The 26,838-nt window shown below is 41.3% G+C and overlaps 1 protein-coding gene and 1 long non-coding RNA gene across 2 annotated transcripts; one reads left to right on the top strand and one right to left on the bottom strand.

Moving 5' to 3' along the window:
• Nucleotides 1-8,795: 8,795 nt before the first annotated feature.
• On the top strand, nucleotides 8,796-10,539 carry LOC121998516 (UPF0481 protein At3g47200-like). The gene has a single exon (XM_042553468.1). It carries the CDS (start codon nucleotides 8,950-8,952, stop codon nucleotides 10,369-10,371), a length of 1,422 nt encoding a protein of 473 aa, XP_042409402.1. The 5' UTR covers nucleotides 8,796-8,949; the 3' UTR covers nucleotides 10,372-10,539.
• Nucleotides 10,540-12,125: 1,586 nt separating this feature from the next.
• LOC121998515 lies at nucleotides 12,126-24,938 on the bottom strand. Its single transcript, XR_006116528.1, has 3 exons — nucleotides 24,624-24,938; nucleotides 22,082-22,135; nucleotides 12,126-12,877 (listed from the first exon to the last, which is right to left on the bottom strand). It is a non-coding gene; the product is annotated as an uncharacterized LOC121998515 (long non-coding RNA).
• Between the last annotated feature and the right edge of the window lie 1,900 nt (nucleotides 24,939-26,838).

Genomic DNA, 26,838 nt, shown 5'->3' with positions numbered 1-26,838 from the left:
GGTTCATTCCGCTCAGTGAAGCATCGAGCGGGACTTCGAATGTCCCAACGCTGAGGGGTGATGGTGGTGTGGTTCGGGCATTGTCCTTTCTCCCTCCCTTTGGAGGGTTGATCAGCGCCTTTGTCGTCGATCAAGTGATGGTGATCGACGGTGATATCCCTGTGGGGCTGGCTTGCTGGCTGCCAGGTCATAGTAGTCTCGGGTGTTGTGCATCATCGACTGGTGAAAGGAGCAGAACATCGGTGCCCACACCTTGCCTTTTATAGCCTTTGGACGAGCAGCCGTCACATGATGTACGACATATGTCCTGAGCTCGTGTGGCGGGGTTCCTCTTGATCGAGGACCCTTGGGAGGTTGATGGTTGCTCGGCTAACGCCGTTTAGATACTCCTGTGGGCTCGGCATGTTGGTTGCTACTTGGAATATCGTATCGGTTCCCCTGTACAAAAATTTTGTATAAGTCTTGAACCTTTCCTAACAACCTATTGTGTTCTTTAGAAATTAAATTAGGAATCATAAACAGAACTTAACATTATTGATTCCAAATTTAGCTTATCTGTTCTTAGAGGTTTAGACTTGGATCACAAACGATACTTAACATTATTGATCCAAATCCACCCATGTTACAAATTTGATTAAATATTTATTTCAGAGATAGTCTCCCAGGTCAAACATAGAGAGACACTTGGCCTTCTTGGGTATGAGATCATCCACCACTTCCTCGATAAAATCTTTCAAAAAATTTAATATTTAATCTCCTTATAGTAATCCTAGGTTTTAAAAAAAAAAATAATTGAATCACAAGATTGAAAAACAAAGAAACACAACTTCGAATCACAAATCTGAAAATCTAGAATCACTAGCCTCTTGTGTTTGGTATTTCAAAATCCATACAAAGAAAACTAGTATGATGTGGAATAGAATTACTAGTTATATCTTTCTTTGTAAGAAACAACCTGTTGATCTTCTATCGTATTCCTCTCCTTATCTCAGACGTCGTGTGGGTGACAATCTACCGAGATGAGAACCACCAAGACTCCTTCCTCTTTGCAAGTTTCGACCACCAACCTCCAAGTTCCAAGGGATGCTAGAACAAAGCCTTCTTTCTCTCCTTCTTTTCTAAGCAAGATCCGGCCATCACAAGAACTCCAAGAGAGGATGCCACCGGCCACTAAAGAAGAAGAGAAAGGGAAGACTAAGGGCTGGCCACACCAAGGAAGAAAAGAGAAGAATAGAAGAGAGTTATCTTGTTGTGAGGTGAGTGACCTCTACCCTCTCTTTTATATTCCCTGGTCTTGGCAAATGAGGAAAATTTTAATAAAAACTTCCTTATTCTCTTTGCCAATGAAAGGAAAATTTAATTAAAATTTCCTCTAATCATTTATCATGGTCGGCCACCTCTAGCTCCACAAATAAGGAAAGTTTTAAAAACAAAATTAAAACTTCTTTATTTATTTTTAGAAATTTTTAAAATAAAATTTTCTCTTTTAAATTCCTTTCATGGTTGGTTATAAAAGGAAACTTTTATAAATTAAAATCTCTCTATTAAAACATGTGGATGATTAAAAAAAGCAAAGTTTTAAACAAAATTAAAATCTTTCTTTTCATCTACAAATAAGGAAAGATATCAAACATTTCTCTTAATCCTTTGTAGAAAGTTATAAAAATAAATATTTATAATTTTTTAAAATTCTATTTTAAATCATGAGCATGGTTACAAAAAAGGAAAGTTTTATCAAAAATTAAAATCTTCCTTTTAACTACAAATAAGGAAAGATATCAAACTTTTCTCTTAATCCTTTGTAGAAAGTTATAAAAGGAAAGATTTAAATTTTAAACTCTCTTTTAAAACCATGGCTTCCACATAAGGAAAGATTTTAAAATAAAATCCCTTGTATTTAATTATGACCGGCCACCTAAGCTTGGGCTCCAAGCTTTGGCCGACCATCCACTTGGCTCAACCCTTTGGCTTGGCCGATCCAAGCTTGGCTTGGCCAGCCACCTAAAGGTGGGTAAGAAGTTGAGTATTTGGTGGATATAAGGCTTTATAAATAAGAGGTTACGATAGGGACCGAGAGGAGGAATTGGTTTTGGTCTCCCGATGAAATTAAGCTTCCTGTGTTCGCCCCGAACACCCAACTTAATTTCTTCAATAATAATTCATACCACTAAAGAATTATTATTGAACTACCGCACTAATCCCAAATTATATTTTGGGCTCATTCTTATCATGAGTGTGTTAATCTCCCTGTGTTTAAGATGTCGAATGCCCACTAATTAAATGAGTTACTGACAACCCACTTTAATTAATATCTTAGTCCAAGAGTAGTACCACTCAACCTTATTGTCATGTCGGACTAAGTCCACCTGCAGGGTTTACATAACAATCCTTATGAGCTCCTCTTGGGGACATTATCAACCTAGATTACTAGGACACAGTTTCATTCTATAATCAACAACACACCATATAAATAATATCATTTCCTAACTTATCGGGCCTATTGATTTATCGAACTAAATCACACCCTTTGATAAATTAAAGAAATGAATATTAAGTATATGTGCTTGTTATTATATCATGATTAAGAACACATATTTCTATAATAACAAAGGTCTTGTTCTTTTATTTAGTCAGTATAAAAAGAACTTACATTAAATGGTCCAGCTCAATACACTCTGAGTGTACTAGTGTAATTTTATAGTCAAGATAAACTAATACCAAATTACACTACGACTATTCCAATGGTTTGCCCCTATCCATCTTAGTCGTGAGCAACTGTTTATAATTTATAAAGAATTGATAACATGATCTTCTGTATGTGATACCACACACCATGTTATCTACAATATAAATTAATTGAACACTTACAGTTAGCATAAATGTAGACATTTGACTAATGTGATTCTTATTTCTAGATAAATGTTTATACAAAAGCTAGACTTTTAGTATACACTCTAACATGGCACGCGTCTCCTTCTTTCTCGCCGCTTGGGCTTCATCCAAGTCGATGTATTCGTTGGCCTTCTTTTATAGGTGGTCAAAGTCCCTTGGTAGACTCCGAATGAGCAACTAAAAGAACTCTCCTTTGGTGAGCCCTTAGGTGAAGGAGTTCACCAACACGTCCTAGTAGACTGCCAGGATGCCCATCGACACCTGATGAAGGGTTGAATATATGCCCTTAACGCTTCTCGGGGCCCCTGTTTCAGTGAGAATAGATTTACACTCATCTTCTAATGGCGGTGACTGCTAGCAAAGTGATGCAGGAAGGCCGCTCAGAAGTCCTTGAAGTTGTGGATCGAGTTGATCGGTAATCGCTTGAACCAACGTTGCGCCGATCTAGATAACGTGGTGAGGAAGACTCGGCATTTCACCCCATCCGTGTACTGGTGAAGTGTGGTTGCGTTATCAAACTTGGCCAAGTGGTCATTGGGGTCGGTCACTCCATTATATTCCCCGATCATAAGTGGAGTGTAATGTTTCAGCATAGGGTCATTTAGAATCCCCTCCGAAAACTATTGATTGACTCGCTCGGGCGAATTATCCTCTCTGGGTGCCTTCCTTTTCCTTGTTTCTCGAGTGGGTGCCTCATCTGAGGAAGATCCCCAGTCTCTGTCTACTCAGGTCCTCTTTTCTGCTGGAGTCCATAACAGTGCTCAGTGTAAGGGGATCAGCGTATGAGGTGCTTCCCTCCGCATAGGTGTCAATCAACCTCTTGTTTGAGTCTCGAATGGAAAGTTGTTCCGTTCGGTCCCCTTGCGCAGCCTGGCGACATATCAAGGAGGCTGCAGGCTCATGCACTTGGCGATCAACCAGCGCTTGTTGTTGTTGTTGCTCCAATATCTTCATCACTTGAGTCTGTATTAGTACCGTCAAGATCCTCTTGCGTCAACGACAATGTTGTGAGTCATCCAACGTCTTCCATCTTCTCGTTCGGATGCAGGATACGTTCCACAGATGCGCCAAAATGATCCTGTCCGAAGACGTGAAGCTGGAAAGTCGGGGATGTGTTAGTTCTGCTGACTGGATGAAGATCTAGCTCCTATTTGCAAAACAAACCAAACTAGGGAAAGTGTTCTTGACATTGATCCTCCGACGCTCAAGTTAAAAACAGAAGAAGAGGAATCGAAAATAATAGGGACGGAGATGAATCTTTGCCTTTCTTCATACCTAGTGATCCTGTCCGAATCGCTGAATCAACGGACGCTGGGCACGTGGCTCTCTCCTTGTTGATGACGTGGATCTCCGGCCGGTCGTACGACGCTCCGGCGAACCTGCAAAGAAGTCGGGCCGGGAAGGGGTTCCCGGCGACGACCCTCCGACGCTCAAGTCAGGCAAAGCTCGACAATAAAGAAGTGGCTCCAAATAACGTAGAATGCATACCTCCGGCGAAGGGTGAGGACCCTTTATATAGAGCTGTGAAGAGGCTCGGGCACACATACCGAGGTGCATACGTGTCCTCTGTCCATACCTCGGTATGGGCTTGTCAGAAGAGCTTACCTGGCACCATACTGCTACAGTTTGAGCACATCTATCATGGGATAGCGGGATCCTCTGTTGTAAGATCTTACGTATGGCCTGGTCGTTGAACATACCCGCTGTCAGGAGATGTTCCCCCGATGTTTCCTTTGTCCTTTTGTCTCTTCTGTTCCCGCGCCGAGCGGCTAGCCGCTCGGCAGGCATAGGTCCGACCGGGCGTAGGTATCGGTCCGATCGGGTGCTCGGCTGAGAGTGTTCCACAGCAACGATGCTTTATGCTTCGGCCGAGCGGGCTATCCGCTCGGCCAGGTGACCCTTTTCACTATGAGCGTTGGAAACCCGCCCATGGTCTGGTTGTCTTCTGTCCGGTCCGGGAAGCTCCTGGCCGAATGTCAGGTCGGCTCGGCATCCTTCCGTTCGGCAGGGCATCCTTCCGTTCAGCCCGACATCCTTCGTTCGGCAGGGCATCCTTCCGTTCGGCCCGGCATCCTCCGTTCGGCAGGGCATCCTTCCGTTCGGCCCGGCATCCTTCGTTCGGCGCGAACTTGGGGTTGACCTCCACGTGTCTTTGACCCTCCGCCCATGAGGGTCCCCCGTCCTTACCACCGGATCACCTAGCACACTCTTTTATACCTGTTTTAGTGACCCTTTCGATGTCTTTGTCTAATGATATTAATTGCAGACAGAAAGCATCTTTCTTTTGATTTCTCCGCATTCAATGATAGATGGAGTGCTCACTTTTAATTTCTCTTCCCCTTATTACGTATTCGTCTTTTTCTCTTTTCTTATATTGGTTCATTACACTGTCAATGACATACCACGAGCCAGATGGATAGCCCGCTCGACCCGCTCTCCTGCCGATCAGGTTGACCAGACGTTGTTTCGTCCAGATGGCTAACCGGACAACGGTTCCTTCAATCGGCCTATATAACCCCCTCTCGCTCAGGCGACGTTGTTGAGCCTCTAAGCCCTAATATTAACCGTTTTAATTTTGACCTCTATCGTAGCTATTGACTCGTGTCAGGAGGACTCCTCCTTACCGCCACATCAAGACACGGCAGAAGATGAGTTCTCTAATAGGAGGATAGGAGAAGAAGAGTTAGCTAACAAAGAGTGGTTAATGCGTGACGTAATCCGGGTTGAGTGGCGATGCATCCCAACTGGGACAATCACTAAAATAGGCCTATTACGGGATAGGAGTTAACGGACAATCACTGAAGTAGGTTTAGTTTCGGGCAAGGGCAAACTCCTAGCGGGTAATGCCAAAATTATGGAACACAAGGGGACAAGAGGTTCAAGGTCAGTACAAGGAGGTGTGAGGCCTCGACTCGCTCCCGTCGCGAGGAAAGGTGTTATCATAAGTTCCTTGGGCACATGATCTGCTTCTTCGGCCGTTTGATTATGCTTTGCAATTCGTTTCTTCGAAATAGTCTACACGTTGACAGTAAACCTTAGATCTGCACATGCATGGTTATAGGAGAAGAGGTAATCAACAAGCGGAAGAGAATTGAAATGATTTTTTAACGGGAAGAGAAGTGAAAGTTAAGTTTTTAAAATCTTTTTTATATTCTTAAATAATCTCTCAAAATGTTAAACTCGGAGAGACTAAAGGGCGAGTTGCTTTTAAGAATTGAACTTTGAATTATGTCGTCAAACATTAAAAAAAAACATATAAGAAGATTATTTGTACAAAGAGTATCAGAATATAACTTATATTTTAATATTGTTAAATATTTAAAGTTAATCTAATAGATTGCTCAACTCAATTAGAAAATCTTAGTAGGTCAATCGGTCCAAATCTTAGGTAATGCGAGAAGTCTTAATAGATTGTAAACATTAGGTAAGAAGTCTTAGACCAGACATCTAATAAGATAGATTTGATAAGACATCTAATAAGATAGATTTGATAGATCAAAGAGGACTAGAAATTAAATCATGAGAAAGCATTGACATATCAATCAGATACTGAGCAAATTTAAATAAGTCTAAAGGACTAGGTGTTTGATGGGTAAGTGAAAGTAAATTCCTAGAATAAAGTGGTTCTTTTGAAAAGATAATGAGATCGTATCCTAGTCTGGACAAACTTTAACGATGATCCGATTGAAGAAATCAATGGAGGTTTTCAAGTCGAGATTAAACAATTCTAACCGTCTAACTCATTCATGCATAATATTGGATATCTAACTCTATTTTATATGATCATTATTATTATATTATTGTGCTAATTTTATTTTGTAGAAAAACAAAACTTTCATTGACCAAGGGGATAAGTCGACTGATAAGGAGAATCAATCAACCAATCCAAGTGGATAAACATAGGGAGATTCAAATCGTTGTAAAGAAGAAAAGCTTGGTTCAGTCAAGGGATTAGTCGACTAAACCTCATTTGAAAAGATGATACGGATATGATCGGATTTTTGTTGGAAAGGAAACCTCTTAGGACCAGTTTAGTTGATCGAAAATCTAAATTTCGCGGGATCGATCATATTAGATCTGAACAAATAAGGAAGGAAACTGAGGATTAGCAAGTCGTCTGAAAAAGAATCAGTCGACTGATAGGGTTCAGTTAACTGAAAACCATCTATAAAAAAAGTCTCAAGGTTTGAGGCTCTGAATTCATTATCTGTTCAACTCATTCATCTCCAGCTGCTCCGATTGTGCAAGTGCTGCGATTACGACGTCAAGAGGTTGTTCGATAATTGACGCTTATTTTTCCATCATACTATTTTTGCCGGTATAATTCTTTTATTACTTGCATTTTTATAAGGAGATAATGGTGTTGTTACTATCCTTTCTTGTGTGAGTTTGTTTTTTTCTCTAAAAGTTTTTAAAAATAAAAATTTTATTGATTGTCTATTCAAAAGCGATCAAGAATCACAGACATAATAATAATAATTGGATTACAAACCAAGTAAAAATTAAATTATGTCTTTATTTATTTTCATTGTAACTTTACTTTGATTTAAGAATAAAATTTTTTTTAAACACCTGAAATTCACCTCCCCTTTCTCATCTATTTCGATCCAATAAGGAGGATGAGGTTTTTTTTGCAGTTCTTTGCTGCTCCCGCTCGGGACCACTAGGACGAAGCATGTGCCGGCTTGACGGATCGCAATCGAGGAAAGTAGAAGGCGCGCTCAAGGGTTTCTCGATCCTGGGAGATGCGTTTAACAGGAAGGGGGGAGCAGAGAAGGGGACCAAACCGGCTTTATTTTGAATTCTTTGATTCGAACCATATGTAGACCACTAAAAATTGGATGTGTCTGGACCGGATACGTTACGGAAATAACGGGTCCAATTTTCTTTCTTGCTATGCTTAGACCCTACACAGGACACAGCCATGAATAAAACATGTTTAAAATAAATAAATTTATTAATTAAAATCTTAATATAATGAATCTAATCTTAAAATTTAGATAAAATGAATGTTTATATCATCAATTGGGTACATTATGGGTAAATATTTATGTCTACTACATTATTACATAAATTTGTGGTCCACCCCTCCAACCTGAATGTCCAGCTAATCTTTCTTTTTCAAAACAACTTCTTCGTTTTTATTTGCAAATATAATTCGCCGCCTTACCCATTAAAAACGTTTACAAAGACCGGGGGCTCGGTGTAACGGTTACCTACTTCGACCATTAATTATATTTATACATGATTGCATTAGTACACGTGGAAAAGATATAAAAAAGGTGTTATCTGGTGACATCCTATGCACTGTCCCAACAAGGCATATATGATGTAATCGTCTATTTTAAAATTAATCGAATTATAAAATCTAAATACTTAATATTAAAAAATAACTATTTAATAAATTAATCAATATGCTATAGTTTTAAACTAAATTTAAATGTAAATATTTTTAAAATAGTCAAACAACTTAAAATGATCAAAAATTAATTTTAACTAAATTTATTATAACATGATTAATTATTTTATGTTCATCAAGTATCCAAATTTATTATGGCCGGTTCAACCAATAAAAGCGGTCCGGTCTGGGCCATTTTCAGACGGTGTCGGTGTCATGAACTGGCATCCACCATGCATTGCATCCACTTCCACAGCCTTTTTTAAGTCACTGTCTCTCGGTGAATAGTCAACTGAGGCACTAAAAAGTAAACACTCGGCCACGGGCAAAGTGAAATTTGCTTACTTTTTCTGATAATCATTTTAATACGACCAATCAACAGACGGCAATACTGAAGGCTGACTCCAAGATTTTTTTACTCGATCAGGAATGAAAAAGTCTTTTTTTAAAAAAAAATTATTTTTGGTCTCCTGAAAAACTATAAATCCTCGATCGAGTCTGAACGCGACAAAGAAAGAGGATTGGCTTGTCCACGTGGCCGATTCATACTGCTCCTGATCCTCTGATTGAGTGGTTGTAATTATTATTCTGGCGAGAATCTTTGGAATTCACGCTTTCTGAGATCCATCGCAGGCTTGCTTGGACGATCGGAGCCGGTGATGGCGAAGGACGTGAAGGGGCAAGAGCTGAAGCCATGGCGGACGGAGAAGCCGACCATCTTCCGAGTGCCGGAGGTCATCCGCCGGGCCGACAGCGAGGCCTACGAGCCGAACATCATCTCGCTCGGTCCTTACCACCGCGGCGAGCCCCACCTGCGCGCTATGGACAAGCTCAAGCCGCAGTACCTCCGGAGGTTCGTCGCCCGGACGACGCCGAAGAAGACCTTGGAGGACTGCCGGAGCCACGTCAGGGCGGTGGAACGCCGCGCGCGCAGCGCCTACTCGGAGACCGTCGCCATGAGCTCCGACGAGTTCGTCGACATGATGCTGCTCGACGGCTGCTTCGTGGTGGAGTTGTTCCTCGGTCTCACGGAGAGGATGGAGGGAAAGGAACGACTAGAGATGGACGATGAAGAACACGACCCGATCTTTAGCTCGGCTTGGGCGGAGTACTACCTGAGGCTCGACATGCTGCTGCTGGAGAACCAGCTTCCCCTGTTTCTGCTCAGGGATTTTCTCAGTTTCGTAGACCCTGAGAAAGCGGCGTACTCCCTGAAGCCGCTCGCGCTCAATTTTTTCGGCGGCGATTTCCTCCCGGGAAGAACTAGGAAGCTGCCGGACAAAATGGAAGTGCCGGATGCGCTCAGGAGATCGCATCACATCCTTCATCTCTTGCACGCCTGCATACAGGAAGCCCCCGACGCCATTAGCTCAGACAAAAGCTCCCACGGCAAGGCTAATTTAATTAAGGTGGGAAGTGAAAGCTTCCGCAGCATCCCGGCGCCCTACTCTCTGCTGGCGTCGTCTTTCGGGCGCAAGTCGGATAAGAAGATCAACTACGACTCTGTCTTCACGCCGCTTACCCCGGCGACGGTCCCCTGTGCCCGCGAGCTCAAGAACGCCGGTGTGCAGATCGTCAGGAAGTTGGACACCGACAGCTTCCTCGACGTCACCTTCGCCAACGGGCGGCTGGAGATCCCCCGGATCCGAGCCTACAACGTGTCGAACACCATCCTGCGGAACCTGATCGCGTTCGAGCAGCTGTACCCGGAGCGCGGCACCCACGTCACCGACTTCGCCTACCTGATGGACTGCCTGATCGACACGCGGGAGGACGTGGCGCTGCTGCGGGAGGCGGACATCCTGGTGAGCGCCATGGGGAGCAACAAGGACGTGGCCGATCTGTTCAACAGGTTGTGCAAGAAGGTGGTGGTGCAGCCGACGAAGGGGCACCTCCGGGCCGTCTTCGAGGACGTTCCCAAGCACTGCGAGAAGAAGTACAACAAGTGGCGGGCGACGCTGAACCACGCCTACTTCGGCAACCCCTGGGCGGTGATCTCTGTCGTCGCCGCCATTTTGCTCTTCGTTCTCACAATAGTTCAGACGATCTACTCCGTCCTCAGTTACTATCAGCCGCCGTAGAATTTGGCTATCGATCAGACTTGAATTCGTCTCCAATTAAACTTCGATTTTTCTTTTCTTTTCATTTTACAAGAACGAGATTGTCCGAATAGTAATAACTTTGTAAAATTAAGTTTGAAGGTGCTTCAAGTTCAACACCAAAATAGAAATCTGATAGGTATGGGGATTCTTCCTGGTGCTTTCGTGAGGATGAAGATGATTCGAGTTTCATACCAAATTAAATAGAAATTTGACAGATTCCAATAAGCTTATTGGAATTAGCCTTTCAAGCAAAAAAAAATAAAAAATGTGGACCAGAAACTTAATGATAAATAATATTTTTGGAGAAAAATTGATATCGTATAGTGTAACTGAAACGGTCGGTTCTGAGATACAAATAAATAAATTATTGAAAAATTTTGCTCAAATTTTGAATGGGAAAGATGAGACCCTCAACAAGATATTTTTTCGCCTATTGAAAATTGACCCTAATACTTTGTTCTGGCAATTAAAACAAAAGTTAATATAATTCAGATTGATAAATCATGAGGATAAAATTGACCTTAAGTTTTATGGAACAAAAAAATAGGTGACAATCTAAATGTCTTATCAAGGTACCATGATCCCAGGGACGAAGTTCTAAAAATTGATTACATGTCACATGGTTTCAACAATATATTGGATGGATTTGCGGTGTCAGGGTAGATGAAGGGGCCATAGTTTATTCATCTAGAATTTAATTAATTTTATGAATATGTGATCATAGACAATTTGGAAGCTTATCCCCGAGTGGGTTGAGGTTCACATCCGACGGGGCCCGCCCACGTTTCCGTGGCCATCATAGATTATTGCAGGTATCAATATGCAATAAAAATAAATATTAAATATAAAACAAATTAAAAAAAAAAAGATTTTCTTTTGACTATTCAAGGAATCATTTTTTGAAAATTACTATATTTCTTGTTATAATCCCTTATTACAAAGAACTTTTGGCACACGCACACCAAAAAAACTATAAATAAAACAAGTGAATCAAAAAGTCGCTAAGACTATTAAGAGTCTTTTTATTAGCCCTTCATCTCCTGTTTATAGTCATCACCCATCATTAGTGAATTATTATTGTAGAAGTTTCAAGATGATGAAGCATAATAATTATTTTTTATATGACTTAATTTTTTTTAATCTTAATTTTCTAAACAAAGTCGAATAGAAGTATTTTATTTCCGTTTTATATTAACTAAGTTGACGGGACAGTAACTAAGGTCTTAATTTATTAAAAACTATATTAGTACATCATCAATTTCCATCACTTTTAAAATAAAAAATTTTGATTGTCAATCATTTGTTTAAAATTAATCATTGTTTAGAAGAGGTTTCAAAAATCGAGCATCTAAAGTTTACGGAGGAACGAGTTAACAAAAATAGCAAACGAATTATCTTTTTATCACATCTAAAGTTTCCAAAGTTCATAATACTCCTCCTGACGGCAGCTAGGCTATTATTATTAGTTTTTTTTAAGTATCCGAACACATTAAAAAAATAATATATATATGTCGATTCTTTATTAAAAAAAATATATTGATGGCTCTAATTTATTATTATTTTTTTTAAAAATAATTATTAAACTCAGCATAATCCTGTAAATTTATATATTTTTAATTTTAATTTAAAATTTTTAATAAAAATAAAGAAAAGAGAAATGCATAAAAAGTAAACAAATTAAAAATATATTTTCTATTTTTAAATATATAATTATAAAAGAATAAAAATAAATAAATAACTGAATTAATCCAGTTAAATTGAATTAACCAATCGAATTACAAAATTAAGTGCGGACTTAGTTTTTCATCACAGACTCATATATTCTATTCCGCTTTTTATATTAACTAAGTCTAAGTTAGCTCGGATCTTTAAAAATATGAAATAGTAAATGAAGAAGAGTAGTGTCAGATCTTCGATCTTTAAAAGGCAGAATTTGGGAAACACCCTGATTCACAGATCATCCTCGAGACCATCGTGAGCTTACTGCGCCTTCCCTCGCCGGCATGATTTCGCCGAGTGGGCCGCAGAGTTCTTCGCCATGTTCGCCGGCATGGAGCTGGAGTTACCTCCCGACGGCGCCAGAAAAGGCGGCTTTTGCCATCTCCTCCACCTCTTCCACTCCTGCATCAACCCGAAGGGCGGATCTAGGTTCAAGGCCACCCGGGCGGTAGCCCGGGGGCTATAGCTGAATTTATTGTAGATTTATTGTGATTTAATGCATGAGAAATAAAAAAAATGGGAGAGAAAAAAGTAGCTCGGAGGACGACGTCGACGTTGTCGCTCATAGGCCACCGCCCATGATCAGCCCAGGGAGAGAAAAAAGAAACAACCCTGGGAGAGAAAAAAGAAGCAGCCTGGGTAGATCACCCCGGCTCCGCCATTGAACCTGAGGAAGGACGCCGGTGAAGCAAAATCGAGGACGAAGCTTTGCTCGCGAGCTAACAAGTCACGGACGAGCCGGGTGAGGTCAATCCCCAGCGCAACTCTGTGAGAAAATAATTCAGACATGATAAGGTTAAGTCCCCACGTCGTTAGTTTGTTTTTTTTTTAAATTTATTTTCTTGATAATTTCTTATTACTCGGCGTTCCTATTTTTATGGATCTAGTGTTAGCCGATCCTATTTTTATGGATCTCGTAGTCTTTGCTCTTATAATTTGTGGTGCATTTAAAGGGTCGTAGAGGCGTGTAGAAGGTATCTCAATGTAAGATTTTTCTTTCATAAGTTAAATTTCTATTTGTCCTATTCTTCTTATATATTCCTATGTGTTGTGTGCTTTGGGTGTGCTATTCATCAATTCTAAGCCAACATCTGGTATCAGAGCTTTGGCAGTATAGAACACTCAAGAATCCACGATTCCACAAGAAATGTGTGGCATCCCACAAGTTGCTGCGAAGGAGAATGACAGAGTGTCATTTCCCTATCCAATGCTAAACTCTCACAATTACACTATGTGGACAATAAAGACGGAGGCGATTCTTGATACCCAGGGAGTCTGGGAGGCGATGGAGCCAGCAGAAGGAGCCCAAGTAGATACAAAGAAGGACAAAAAGGCACGTGCATACATCTTGCAATGTATCCCCGAAGACATCATTCTCCAGATTGCAAAAAAGAAGACGGCGAAGGAAGTCTGGGACAGTCTCAAGACGAGAAACCTTGGTAGTGATAGAGTGAAGAAGGCACGCGTTCAAACATTGAAGAGCGAGTTTGACGCCCTCCGGATGAAGGAGACCGAGACGATTGATGAGTTTGCTGGCAAACTCAACGCCATGAGCAGCAAGTTCTCCACTCTTGGTGTCACGCTTAAAGATTCCTCTTTGATAAAGAAGTTGTTTGATTCTATCCCTGATAAGTTCTTCCCTATTGTTGCCGGTATTGAGCAGTTTCATGATCTTGAGACGATACCATTTGAGGAGACTATTGGGTGACTGAAGGCGTACGAGGAACGAACACTACGATTACGTGCGCAACACAAATGGCATTGAAGGTGAGCTTCTACTTACTCATGCCGCATGGCAAATGCGATAGAAGGGGAGCAACATGGACACTTCGTCAGGAGACAAGGGGCGTGGGTCCAGCAGCCCTAGTCGTGGCAAATGGCGTGGCGTGGACGGGGGCGTGGTTGTGGCCGCGGTACACCGAGCCAAGACAGTGCAGGAGGCACTAGCAGCAACGACAGAGGCACTCGTGACAAGAGCCGTATAAAGTGTTTCAATTGTGAGAAAATGGGGTATTATACGTCCGAATGCTACAACAAGCTGTTGGCGCAGCGGAGACCGGCAAGAGGGGGGTGAATTGCTGAAAACAAAAATAAAAATACCCTCCTCGGATTTCAACTCAGAAATAAGTGTAGCAATAAAAATAACTAGCAACTATAAAATTAAAGACAAAAATAAAACGGGAGACCATGGTTTAACCTGGTTACAACCAAGGAGGTTGTTAATATAGGACAATCGAAGATCGCACTAGCAGAGTCTCCTTCACTGTAGGCGGAGAAACCTTTTTACACACTTAATGAACTCACAAGTTGCTAGGAATTGAAAGCTTGAATGAATGATTAATTCCTAGCACCAGGGGCCTTTTTATAGCTCCTGGAAAGTCTATCCCGAGGGTCCAAGGCGCCTCCAACAAGGTTCAAGGCGCCATCCGCACGCAAACGGTCAAAACTGACCTGTTGAAGGCGCCTTCAACAGGCTTGAAGGTTCCTTCAAGGGCGCCTTCCAAGGCGCCTTCAAGGGTGCCTCCAAGCTTCCAGCTTGGTTTCTTCAGCTTCCGACGCTCCGTTCTTTTGGGTGATTGCGGCCAACCGGAATAGGGCTCACCCGAACCCAATTCCTGGCCTTCTCCTCGAGCAGCCTTCCGTCCCGGCTTAACGTCCCTCGAACGCCGCGCATGCTCTTCACTCCCACCGAAGTACTCTTCCGCAGCTCTCTCGTCCTTCGGACGCACCGACCTCGTCGGCTCCCTTCCTGTGCAGTCCTTCTCGCTAGCTACGTCTTCCGCTCGACTTCCTGCGCTCCTAAGCTCCTGCACACTCAGACATAGGGATCAAACACAAAGCAGGACCTAACCAACTTGGTTGATCACATCAAAACTACCACTGGGTCCAACACAGGCGTCGTGATGATGAGACTCACCTCACTTGCACCGTCGATGAAGAGTCAGCACTGATGATGACCGTGTCTCACGAGGAGTCTGACACTAGGCGTGAGCGACAGGATACCATTCTGCTCAGTGAAGATAGGTTGCTACCGGAGATGTACTGTGGCGTTAATAAAGGAGATAAAGATGTCTAGTACCTTAACAACGGTGCTAGCAACCACATGACTGGTCATTACGAGAAGTTTCAAGAACTAGATGAAACTATCACCGAGAGGGTGAGGTTTGGCGATGGATCAACCATTGAGATCATGGGAAAGGGGACGGTTGTGTTCGAATGCAGGAACGATGATCGAAAGGCTCTCCACGAGGTATACTACATTCCAAAACTTTGTAGTAACATCATAAGTCTCGGTCAATTGACAGAAACTGGGAACGAGGTGCACATGGAAAGAGATACCATGAAGGTGATTGATAGGAGCGGGAAGCTCTTGATGCTGGTAAAGCGAACACAAAATTGCTTGTACAAGATAACCTTGAAGACATTCAAACAAGTCTGTCTCCTAGCAAGCCTAGAAGACCCAACCTGGTTATGGTATAAAAGGCTCGGACATGTTAATTTCCATGATTTGAAGCTGTTAGGGGAGAAGAAATTGACAGTTGATGTGCCTCCATTGCCCCAGCCGAACAAGCTTTGCGAGGTGTGTGTGATCGCCAAGCATGCAAGGTCGTCATTCCCGTGCCAAGCAAACTTTAGAGCGGAGAAGCCGTTGAAATTTCTCCATGCTGATATTTGCGGGCCAATCTCACTATGTACACTAGCTGGTAACAAGTACTTTCTTCTGATTGTTGATGATTTCACAAGGTGGATGTGGGTGTTTATATTGGCAGCAAAGAATGGTGCATTCCGAGCATTCAAGAAGTTCAAATTCTTGATGAAGAACAAGACTGAATACAAGATAAAAACACTCCGGACAAACCGGGACAATGAGTTTCTATCCACGGAGTTCACTCAGTTCTGTGAAAATGAAGGTATCGAGCGACATCTCATGGCTCCCTACACACCCCAACAAAATAGTATTGTGGAGTGTCGTAATCGCACCATGATGGCCATGGCAAGATCTCTCCTCAAGGGTATACATATGTCGGCAAGGTTCTGGGGAGAGGCAGTTAGGCATGCTATCTATTTGTTAAATCGTCTCCCAACTAAGGTACTAGGAGAGCGCACGCCATTTGAAGCTTGGATGGGGAGAAAACCACATCTCGCCCACTTGAGAGTGTTCAGTTGTGTTGCATATGTGAAAAATACAACCCTGCACCTCAAGAAACTTGACGACAGAAGTTCACCCATGGTATACTTGGGTATCGAGGAAGGCTGCAAAGCTCATCGTCTATTTGATCCAAGGCATGACAAGCTACAAGTAAGTAGAGATGTGATGTTTCAAGAAAATTGTGAATGGACATGGAATGCAGGTGCCAACAATGAAGAAATGGTACCAGAGTTTATGGTGGTAGATGCATTCGGCACCAACGAGGTGATTATTGTAGCAGACATTGAGGCCGCAACGGAAGATGTCACAACACCGGCAGTAGCCGTGGTACCCATGACAGGAGCATCAAGTCCATCTACACCATCATCGAACACCCATACAGCTTCCTCACCTTCGATAACAAACTCACCCGAGTCTTATGAAGGACCAGTCCGTTTTAGATCCATTGCTGATATCTACGCCAACACTGAGGAAGTGGTTGGTATTAATGAAAAAGAGGGTGAGGTGATGATGATGATATACGAAGAGCCAACATGTTATCAAGAAGTTGCAACTGAGGCTTGCTGGTACGAAGCAATGGAAAAAGAGCTGAAATCTATTGAGATGAACAATACCTGGAACCTAACTGAGCTCCCATTAGGCCACAAGCCTATCGGCCTAAAGTGGGTGTTCAAATTGAAGAAAGATTCAAATGGGAAAGTCATTAAGCACAAAGCAAGATTAGTGGCTAAAGGCTATGTACAAAGACAAGACATCGATTTTGAAGAAGTGTTTGCGCCTGTCGCTAGACTTGACACTATTCGAGTCATTTTTGCGCTTGAGGCAAATCAAAGCTGGGAGGTACACCATCTAGATGTGAAGTCAGCATTTCTTAATGGAGAGTTAGAAGAAGAAATATATGTCACTCAACCAGAAGGGTTTGAAGTACAAAATCAGAAACATAAGGTATACAAGTTGTCCAAGGCACTCTATGGACTGCGGCAAGCTCCACGACCTTGGAACATGCATTTGAATAGGAGTCTGGAAGAGCTTGACTTCAAAAAATGTACTCAAGAACATGTAGTATATACAAGAGGTGAAGGAGAAGCAAGTCTACTTGTTGGAGTGTATGTCGACGATCTCATCGTGACAAGAAGTAGCACAGAGAAAATCAACAAGTTCAAAGAACAAATGATGACATACTTTGAGTTGAGTGATTTGGGTCTTCTCTCGTACTACTTAGGGATTGAAGTGGAGCAATAGAAGAGCCGAATTTTACTTAGACAATCAGCTTATGCCAAGAAAATTCTATCTTAGTTCAAGATGACAGACTGCAATGCCACAAAGCATCCAATGGAACCCAAGACACAGTTGCATAAGGACTTTAAAGGGACTCCAGTTGACGCCACAGAGTACAAGTGCATTATTGGTTGTCTGAGATATTTGCTACACACACAGCCGGACCTGTCATATTCTGTTGGAATGGTGAGCAGATACATAGAGAGGCCTACAATCATGCATCACAAGGTAGTCAAACAGATTCTCAAGTATTTGAAAGGTACAATCTATTTTGGGCTTGTTTGCATAAAGGGACCCCAGGAAATTGGTATATTCGGCTACTCGGACAGTGATTTACCCGGCGATCTCGATGGGAGGAAAAGAACAAGTGGAATGTCTTTCTATTTTAATGAAAGTTTGGTGTCCTAGAATTTACAGAAGCAGAAGACAATGACGCTTTCATCTTGTGAGGCAGAGTTCATGGCAGCCGCAACTGCGGCCTGTCATGCCTTGCGGTTGAGGAGCCTTGCTAGCGAATTAACCGGTGTAGAGCCAAAGCCGGTAACTTTGTTTGTTGACAACAAATCTGCCATAGCTCTCATGAAGAATCCGGTATTCCATGATCGAAGCAAGCATATAGATACAATGTTTCATTTTATCAGAGAATGTATTGAAGGGAGACAGATTGTGGTTGAGTTCGTTAATACCGGAGAACAACGAGCCAATGCGTTAACTAAAACATTACCAGGAGTGAAGTTAGCTGCCATGCGACAACTACTCGACGTCCGTGATTTACAACCATGTCAGGATTAGGGGGAGTAATGTGAGAAAATAATCCAGACATGATAAGGTTAAGTCCCCTGTCGTTAGTTTGTCTTTTTATTTATTTTCTTGATAATTTCTTATTACTCGGCGTTCCTATTTTTATGGATCTAGTGTTAGCCTATCCTATTTTTATGGATCTAGTGTTAGCCGATCCTATATTTATAGATCTCGTAGTCTTTGCTCTTATCATTTGTGGTGTATTTAAAGGGTCGTAGAGGCATGTAGAAGGTATCTCGATGTCAGGTTTTCTTTCATAAGTTTAATTTCTATTTGTCCTATTCTTCTTATATATTCCTGTGTGATGTGTGCTTTGGCTGTGCTATTCATCGATTCTAAGTCAACAAACTCGTCTTAGCGAGTCCGACGTTAAGTTCAATAGGAAGCGGACCAGGAACATGCTCGACATCACGTTCCACAACGACGAGATGGAGCAGTGTCGAGCGTGCACATGGTGATATTTATATATTTTTCATCATAATAAATATAATAATATTTGAAACAAGAAATCTAGAAATAAAATATAGATAAAATATATTATCAAAAATAACATATTAAGTAAATACTAAAAAAACTAAAAAATATAAACAAAATATAAAATTCATATTCTGAATTAGTAGATAGTCACTTGAATATTATTTATCTCATATTTTTTAATTAACAATATTGATTAAGTTTGCATAATCAACTTTCTTAATAATTTTTTTTGATAGATAATATAGTTAACCTATTTAGTCTTTCTTACGACATAATTGATTGAAGATAAGTTTAAATCAACTTTAACTTGAAAAAACTCCTTTCAGTAGATGCAACTATAACTGGTATAATTAACAAAACTCGATATGTGATATAGCCATTTGGATAACAACTATCCATTAGTTTTAAATAATTCAACACATCAATCGCTCTTTTTACTTCTCCTAATGAGTGTCTTAACAATTTTAGTTCTAGAAATAAATCTGATTCATCAACATCAGAACACCCATCACGTGTTAATGAATTTTGAAGATTGACACATGGGCTCAAGAGACTATCATCATCAATAAACTACAACTTCTCCAAACTAAATAAAAATCCAAAGGTTTTTTTAATACTTTTGAAATTGCTTAAACCAAATTTGAAGTGAAGAAAGAGCTTGATCAATCAGTGAATGATACGGGTTATAAGAGGACGGTCGGGCGAGTAAAGGAGGGGTTTAGGTCAGGAAAGATAGGAGGGATATGTGACTGACCGACCAAAGGCCGAGCGAGCACCCACGTGCTCATATACGCTCGGACGGGCCAAGCTCGCCCGAGCGTAAAGACATTTAATCTTATATAAAATTCTTAACATATTACCGGCTGACTGAAGGTCGAGTGAGCACCCACGAGCTCATATACGCTTGGTCGTGCAAAGCTCGCCCGCCTGAACATAAAGGCATTTAGCCTTATATAAAATTCTCAACATATTATTAGTCAACCGAAGGCCGAGTGAGCACCCACGAGCTCATATATGCTCGTTCGGGTAAAGCCCGCCTGCTCGAGTGAAAAGACATTTAGCCTTATATAAAATTCTCAACATAATACCTATCGACCAAAGGCCGAGTGAGCACCCACGAGCTTATATATGCTCGGACGATCAAAGCCCGCCCGCCCGAGCGTAAAGGCGTCTAGCCTTATGTGTGACTTCTAGTATATTACCGACCGACTGAAGGCTGAGTGAGCACCCACGTGCTCATATATACTCGGACGAGCAAAGCCCGCCTGCCCAAGCGTAAAGGCGCTTAGCCTTATGTGTGACTTCTAGTATATTACCAGTCGGCCGAAGGCCGAGCGAGCACCCATGTGCTCATATATGCTCGGACAGGCAAAGCCTGCCCGAGCGTAAAGATATTTAGCCTTATGTGTGACTTCTAGTACATTACCGACCGATTGAAGGTCGAGCGAGCACCCACGTGCTCATATATGCTTGACCAGGCAAAGCCCGCCCAAGAAAAATGGAATTTAGCCTTATATAAGATTCTCAGCATGTTACCGACCGACCGAAGGTCGAGCGAGCACCCATGTGCTCATATATGCTCGACCAGACAAGGTCCGCCCGAGCATAAAGGTATTTAGCCTTATATAAGATTCTCAGCATGTTACTGGCCGACTGAAGGTTGAGTGAGCGTCCACATGCTCACATATGCTTGGTCGGGCAAAGCCTGTCCGATTGTAAAGACATTTAGCCTTATATAAGATTCTCAACACGTTACCAGATGACCGAAGGCCGAGCGAGCACCCACATGCTTATATACGCCCGGCCGTGCAAAGTCCGCCCGAGTGTAAAGACATTTAGCTTTATATAAGATTCTCAGCACGTTACCGGTATACGCTCGGCCGGGCAAAGCTTGCCCGAGCGTAAAGGCATTTAGCCTTATATAAGATTCTCAACATGTTACTGGTCGATCGAAGTACAAGTGAGCACCCACGTGCTCATATACGCTCGGCCAGGAAAAGTTCACCCGAGCATAATGATACTTAGTCTCATACACGATTCTTAACATGTTACTGGCTGAGCAAAGCCTGACCGAGAATACAAGTTACTCATTCTTATACTACATTTCTGAACGAAACATGCTTAATAGAAGGTATTCCTAATATACGACCGACTTGAATGGCCGACCGAGACATATTCAACAGAAGGTATTCCTAATATACGGTCGGCTTGAATGACCGGTCGAGACATATTCAACAGAAGGTATTCCAAATATATGGTTAGCTGGAATGATCGGCCGAGACATATTCAACAGAGGGTATTTTTAATATACGACCGACTTGAACGACCGGTTGAGACATATTCAACAGAAGGTTTTCCTCATATACAGTCGGTTTAAACGACCGGTCAAGACATATCCAACAGTGTTGGATCGAGACTGCGCTAGAGGGGGGTGAATAGCGCTCGCGGCTAAATCGTTCGATTATCGGAATCATAAAAAGCATAAGAGTTAATGCAGCGGAATAAAAACAAATACACAAAGACGCAAGAGGATTTACTTCGTTCGGAGCCTTGATCGACTCCTACTCGAAGGCTCGCGATCCTTGATCGCTTCCGGTGGGCAACAACTATAAGCTCGATAAAAGGATTACAAGATCAAGTACAAGTAAATGCAAAAACTAATTATACCGACGACAAGAATAAAATCTCAGAGCTTCGGGTCGTCGTAGACTTGTAGCAGCACTTTCGGGCGTCTTTCAGAGCAGCATGTTGGAGACAGAAGACTTGGAAATTGATGATCTAAAGTGCTCGTCGAAACCCCCTTATAAAGGGTGTTCAAGGCGCCTTGAAGGCTATTCAAGGCGCCTCCATGCTGCCGAGTCCTCCGCGTGGATCAGGCTTGAACTGGTCGAACTTCATCTGCTTAAGGCGCCTTATACCCTACCCAAGGCGCCTTCCAAGGCACCTTATACTCCCTTTAAGGCGCCTCCATGGATGCTTCTGTAACGACCACCCTTCTTACTACTACTACTACTCTCTAAGAGTGACCGTTACTTATCTACTACTTTACTTAACCAGTTTATTAAGAATCTCTAGGAAAACCCTACCGAAAAATTTCGACAGAGTCTCCCCTGTACCGGTGACCATTTCCCAGAACGCGGAATAAACTTAAATACAATATTGACTCATAATAGCATTAAAAGAAAACTAAAGAACTCTAAACAGAAATGTCTTAATAATTCCTTAGCAAACTCTTGATCTCCCCATAGTCCAGCCATCACACACCTTTATCACCACCACCTTGTCGCCTTCCTTGCTAAATCTTTTCCTTTCCTTTATCTGCAGTAGGAGGAAGTGCAGTCTATAAGCATAAAGCTTAGTGAGCGCTATCTACTCACAAAAACTCGATATGCATGTATATAAATAAAAACATGCTAAAACTGAATGCTAACATATAAAACTACTCATGCTCATATATAGCAAAGGAATCATGCTAACTGAATTACTAAACATGTGTAGTTTATCATGCTCATATACTAATAAAAGAAGCATACTAAACATGTAAAACTACTAAACATGTAAAGGTACTAAACATGTAAAACTACTGAACATGTAAAACTACTAAACATGTAAAACTACTAAACATGTAAAGCTAAACATGCTCATAAGAATAAAACTATAACAGCATGCTGAAAGCAAATAAAACTAAACATGCTGAATAATCTAATAGCAAGAAACAAATAAAACTACTACTGCATGCTTCAAATAACAAGAAACTAAACTTTCTAATTCTAAACATATTTGAAGCTTGTTTCATTTGTTTCAAAACTTATACTTTAATACTTCAAAATAATAATAAACTTCTTTTGGGCCCGGCATTGTACCAACTTTTTGCGCGCATCCTTAATAAGAGTCGAGGTAGCTAATCCCAAAACTACTAAGGAACTTCTAGGCCTTGTGCCTAGAGGCATCTTGGAGCCCATCCCTTGGACCTTGTGTCCGGTACATGCCCTTTAAAAGTAAAATACTTATTATCTTAATTACTTCTTCTTTAAAAGTCTTGACATTTTAATAAGCACCTTGTGTGCCAAAAATCCCTAAAGTCTTGACTTTGGGATATACTTAAGGCCTTGGTCTTTTTCTTTCTTTTCTTTATCTTTCTTATACTTGTTAACACTTCTAACAGAATACTTTTTTAAAGAGAAACTGAAATGTTTAAGCAAATTCTATCTTTGAAATGCTTAAACCAAAAAAAACTGCTTACTATGCTAATAAAATTCTGCATATTAAGTTTAATAAAAATCTGTCCTAAAATTGAAGTTCTGCATGCAATACTTATCAAAATCTGCAAGCAATTCTTATGAAAATCTGCTTATTAAAAATTTGCATGCTATACTTATAAAAATCTGCATGCTATACTTATAAAAATCTGCTTATTAAAAGTCTGCATACTATACTCAACAAATCTGCTCATGCACATCTATTAGCAAAGGAAAAGAAATCTGCTCATGCTTGAATATTAGCAAAATGATAAACTGATCATGCTTAATTATTAACAAATGGATAATTGCTCATGCTTTACTAACAGCAAGGGAAAAATCTAAACGGCATAGAAAGCTTTTAAAACATGCTGTGATAAGAGCAAAGAAAGCTAATCTAATCTTACTAATCATACTACAAAATAGAGCAAAAAGAAAACTAATTTGATCTTGCTAAATGACCCAAACGTAACAAAAATGCTAATGTTTGCATGCTGGAACTTACGGCTGTCCATGCTCTTGAAATGCCAAGAACTGAATCTGTTCATTAATAAGGAACATAAGGAGACATGCTTGAAGATGTAACTAATCAGGCTCTTCAATGGCAAGGAAATTCAAGCACAAAACATAACTCAAAGAACTAAAACAGCAAGCCAAATGAATGCCTAGAGTTGTCTTGAATCTAATCCGAAGGCTTTTAAGTAAAGATTTCTCTCACAGCAGTATCATAATTCTAAGTGCTATACTTAGGTTCAAAACTGAACAACAAGGGCTGTTCTTGCCCACTAACAAACTAACAGATCCAAGGATCTCCTAGAACAAGCAAAGCCTCTTTAAACATACTACAACAGAACATAAAGGAGCAAATAAAACTCGAAACTACTAGCAAATTCTGTATAGCTTATTCCGAAAACAAAGAAGGATACTAAAGCCCTAAGAATCATCTTGTACAACATGTTCCGGAATATTAAAGAATCTGTTCATGCTCAATTAATAGCAAGGAAGAAAAATCAAGGAAATCAACACTGCAAGCTAAAGGTCGGCTGCTCATTCTCATGCAGTAGCAAAGAAAGGAATTTAAAGATATCAATGTTGCAAACTAAAGGGTCGGCTGCTCATGTTCAACTAGTAGAAACCGAAACCACATGTTAAACCTAAACAACTTATTCATTTATCTCAGATTTCAACAAAACTAGATCTGCACTTGTAAAGGCTGTTCATGTTCGGAATTTACAACAAGATTTCAAAACTGAACTTTCAAATCAAGGTTACTCAAGCTAATGCATGGCACAAATCCAAATCCGTACCAATCCGATTTGCACAGCAAGGTCGCAAACCCGAATTGCACAGCAAGGTCACAACAGAAAATTCTAACTCTAACTTGAATTTCTAATTGCAAGGCATGAAGGAAATCCGAATCATATGCCTAAACTAATCAATTCATTCCTTTTTCTTTGAGATCCCCGGCAGTAAACACAAAACCATAATCTTTACAACCTAAAATCCGAAAGTCATGAAAACAAATCAAAGCTCGGAACTACTCCTACTGCAGGTGAGAAGCAACTCACCTTGGTTTGCTTGGGCTTACAACCGAGAAAGAGATCTAGGGTTTGGATGAAGCTTCAAATCCGGCGATCCTTCTGCGCTCGCGTGCTCCCCTCGACGAGCCAACCTCAAGGAGGTGAAGAAAACCTCTCGGAAACCTTAGCCGGCGCCGGAGACGATCCCTAGTTCCGTCGCTTCTTTCGCCCGAGATCACCGCCGCGCGCCGTCGCGAGAAGAGGAGAGGAATCGGGATAAAATGTTTAGTTTTGGAAAAATCAAAACCTAATTCCCTTTAATATATTAGGGTTAAATCCAAAACTATGCTATAACTCTATTCTTCCCTTATATAGTTACTAAGAATCTAGTAGCTCAGCTGGTTTGGGCTGGTTTTGCTTAAAGCCCAGCTCATGGGTTCGAATCCCAGCCGTGCACTTTTATTCCCCTTTTATTCAAAACGCTCTAACTATAGCTTAAATATATTCCACCTCCTATGTAATTAACAAAGCTTTCGTAGACCGGTTGGTTGGCTGCGCTTTGACTAAGTCAGGGCTCGCGGATTCGAGTCTCGGCTGCCACTATTTTCCTTCCTATTTATTCTTATTCCTAACTACTACTTATATACATATTGCTCCACATATAATTAACAAAAATTCGCTTGCTCAGCTGGTCGAGCTACGTCCGGATGGGTCGTGTCTGACCCGAGGTCGTGGGTTCGAATCTCACCTTTAACGTTTTTTTTAAACTTCTTTCTTTTTGTAACCCTACTAAACGACCTCCAAAAATTACGTAAAAATACTCTAAAAATTCCTAAAAATATTTAGAATATTTTAAAAGTATTTCCAAATATTTTTATGGACTTTTAGAACTTGAAATAGGGAAAATTAGGTCGTTACAATTCCCCATACCTTATAAAAAGTTCGTCCTCGAACTTAGAGTAACTCTGGATACTTCTGTCTCACACTGTCCTCCCGCTCCCAAGTGACTTCCTCATGCTTCTGGTTCTGCTAGATAACCTTCACTAGTGGCACTTCTTTATTTCTTAGTCTCTTGACTCTCTGTCCACTATCTGTGTAGGTCTACTCTCATAACTAAGATCCTCTTGGATCTGCACTGACTGAGGCTGAATCACTTGGCTCGGGTCATGGAGACACTTCTTTAGCATGGAGACATGAAATACGTTGTGTATTGCTGACATGTCTTGTGGTAAATCCAGCTTGTAAGCTACTTTCCCAATCCTTTCTATGATTAGGTAAGGTCCTACATAACGAGGACTTAATTTACTCTTCTTGCCAAATCTCATCACTCCCTTCATAGGAGCGACCTTGAGAAAGATTGAATCCCCTACTTGAATTTCAAGTGGCCTACGGCGTGTGTCAGCATAACTCTTTTGTCTACTCTGGGCAGTCTCAATTCTCTGTTTGATCTTCTGGATAGCCTGAATAGTCTCATCTATCAACTCTGTCTGAATGCCCAGTTCTACTTCCATTTCTTTTCTCTCACCTGCTTCTTGCCAGCAAATGGGTGATCTGCACTTCCTGCCATACAATGCCTCATAAGGAGCTATCTTGATGGTGGCCTGATAGCTGTTGTTGTAGGCAAATTCAGCTAAGCACAAGTACTTGCACCAACTTCCCTTGAAATCTAGTGCACAAGCTCTGAGCATATCTTCTAGAATCTGATTTACTCGCTTTGTCTGTCCATCAGTCTGAGGATGGAAAGCTGTGCTGAACTTGAGTTTGGTGCCTAGTGCAGTCTGAACACACTCCTAGAAGTGAGAGGTGAAGCGCCCATCTCTATCAGAAGCAATAGATTTAGGAACTCCGTGAAGTCTGATCACCTCTTTAACATACAACTGTGTCGACTGCTCTATAGAGTGAGACACCTTGATGGCTAGAAAATGGGCAGACTTGGTCAATCTATCTACTATTACCCATATTGCATCATATCCATTTGTAGTTCTTGGGAGACCTGTTATGAAGTCCATAGAGATGTCTTCCCACTTCCACTCTGGTATAGGAAGAGGCTGTAGAACTCCTCCTGGTATCTGGTGTTCTACTTTGACCCTCTGACATGTCAGGCAGGTACTGACATATTTATCTACATCTCTTTTGAGTCCAGACCACCAGAACCTCTGTTTCACGTCTTGGTACATCTTGGTAGAACCAGGATGCATGGAATAAGGTGTACTATGAGCTTCTTCTAAAATTTTCTTTCTCAGCTCTTCGTCATTGGGAACAC

This window comes from Zingiber officinale, chromosome 6A (assembly GCF_018446385.1).
Source record: "Zingiber officinale cultivar Zhangliang chromosome 6A, Zo_v1.1, whole genome shotgun sequence".
NCBI lineage: Eukaryota > Viridiplantae > Streptophyta > Magnoliopsida > Zingiberales > Zingiberaceae > Zingiber > Zingiber officinale.
This window is presented reverse-complemented; position numbering and strand designations above follow the sequence as displayed.

What these genes read in the sequence shown, in the direction of transcription:
- LOC121998516 (XM_042553468.1), top strand. Translation starts at nt 8,950, where the DNA reads ATGGCGAAGGACGTGAAGGGGCAAGAGCTGAAGCCATGGCGGACGGAG.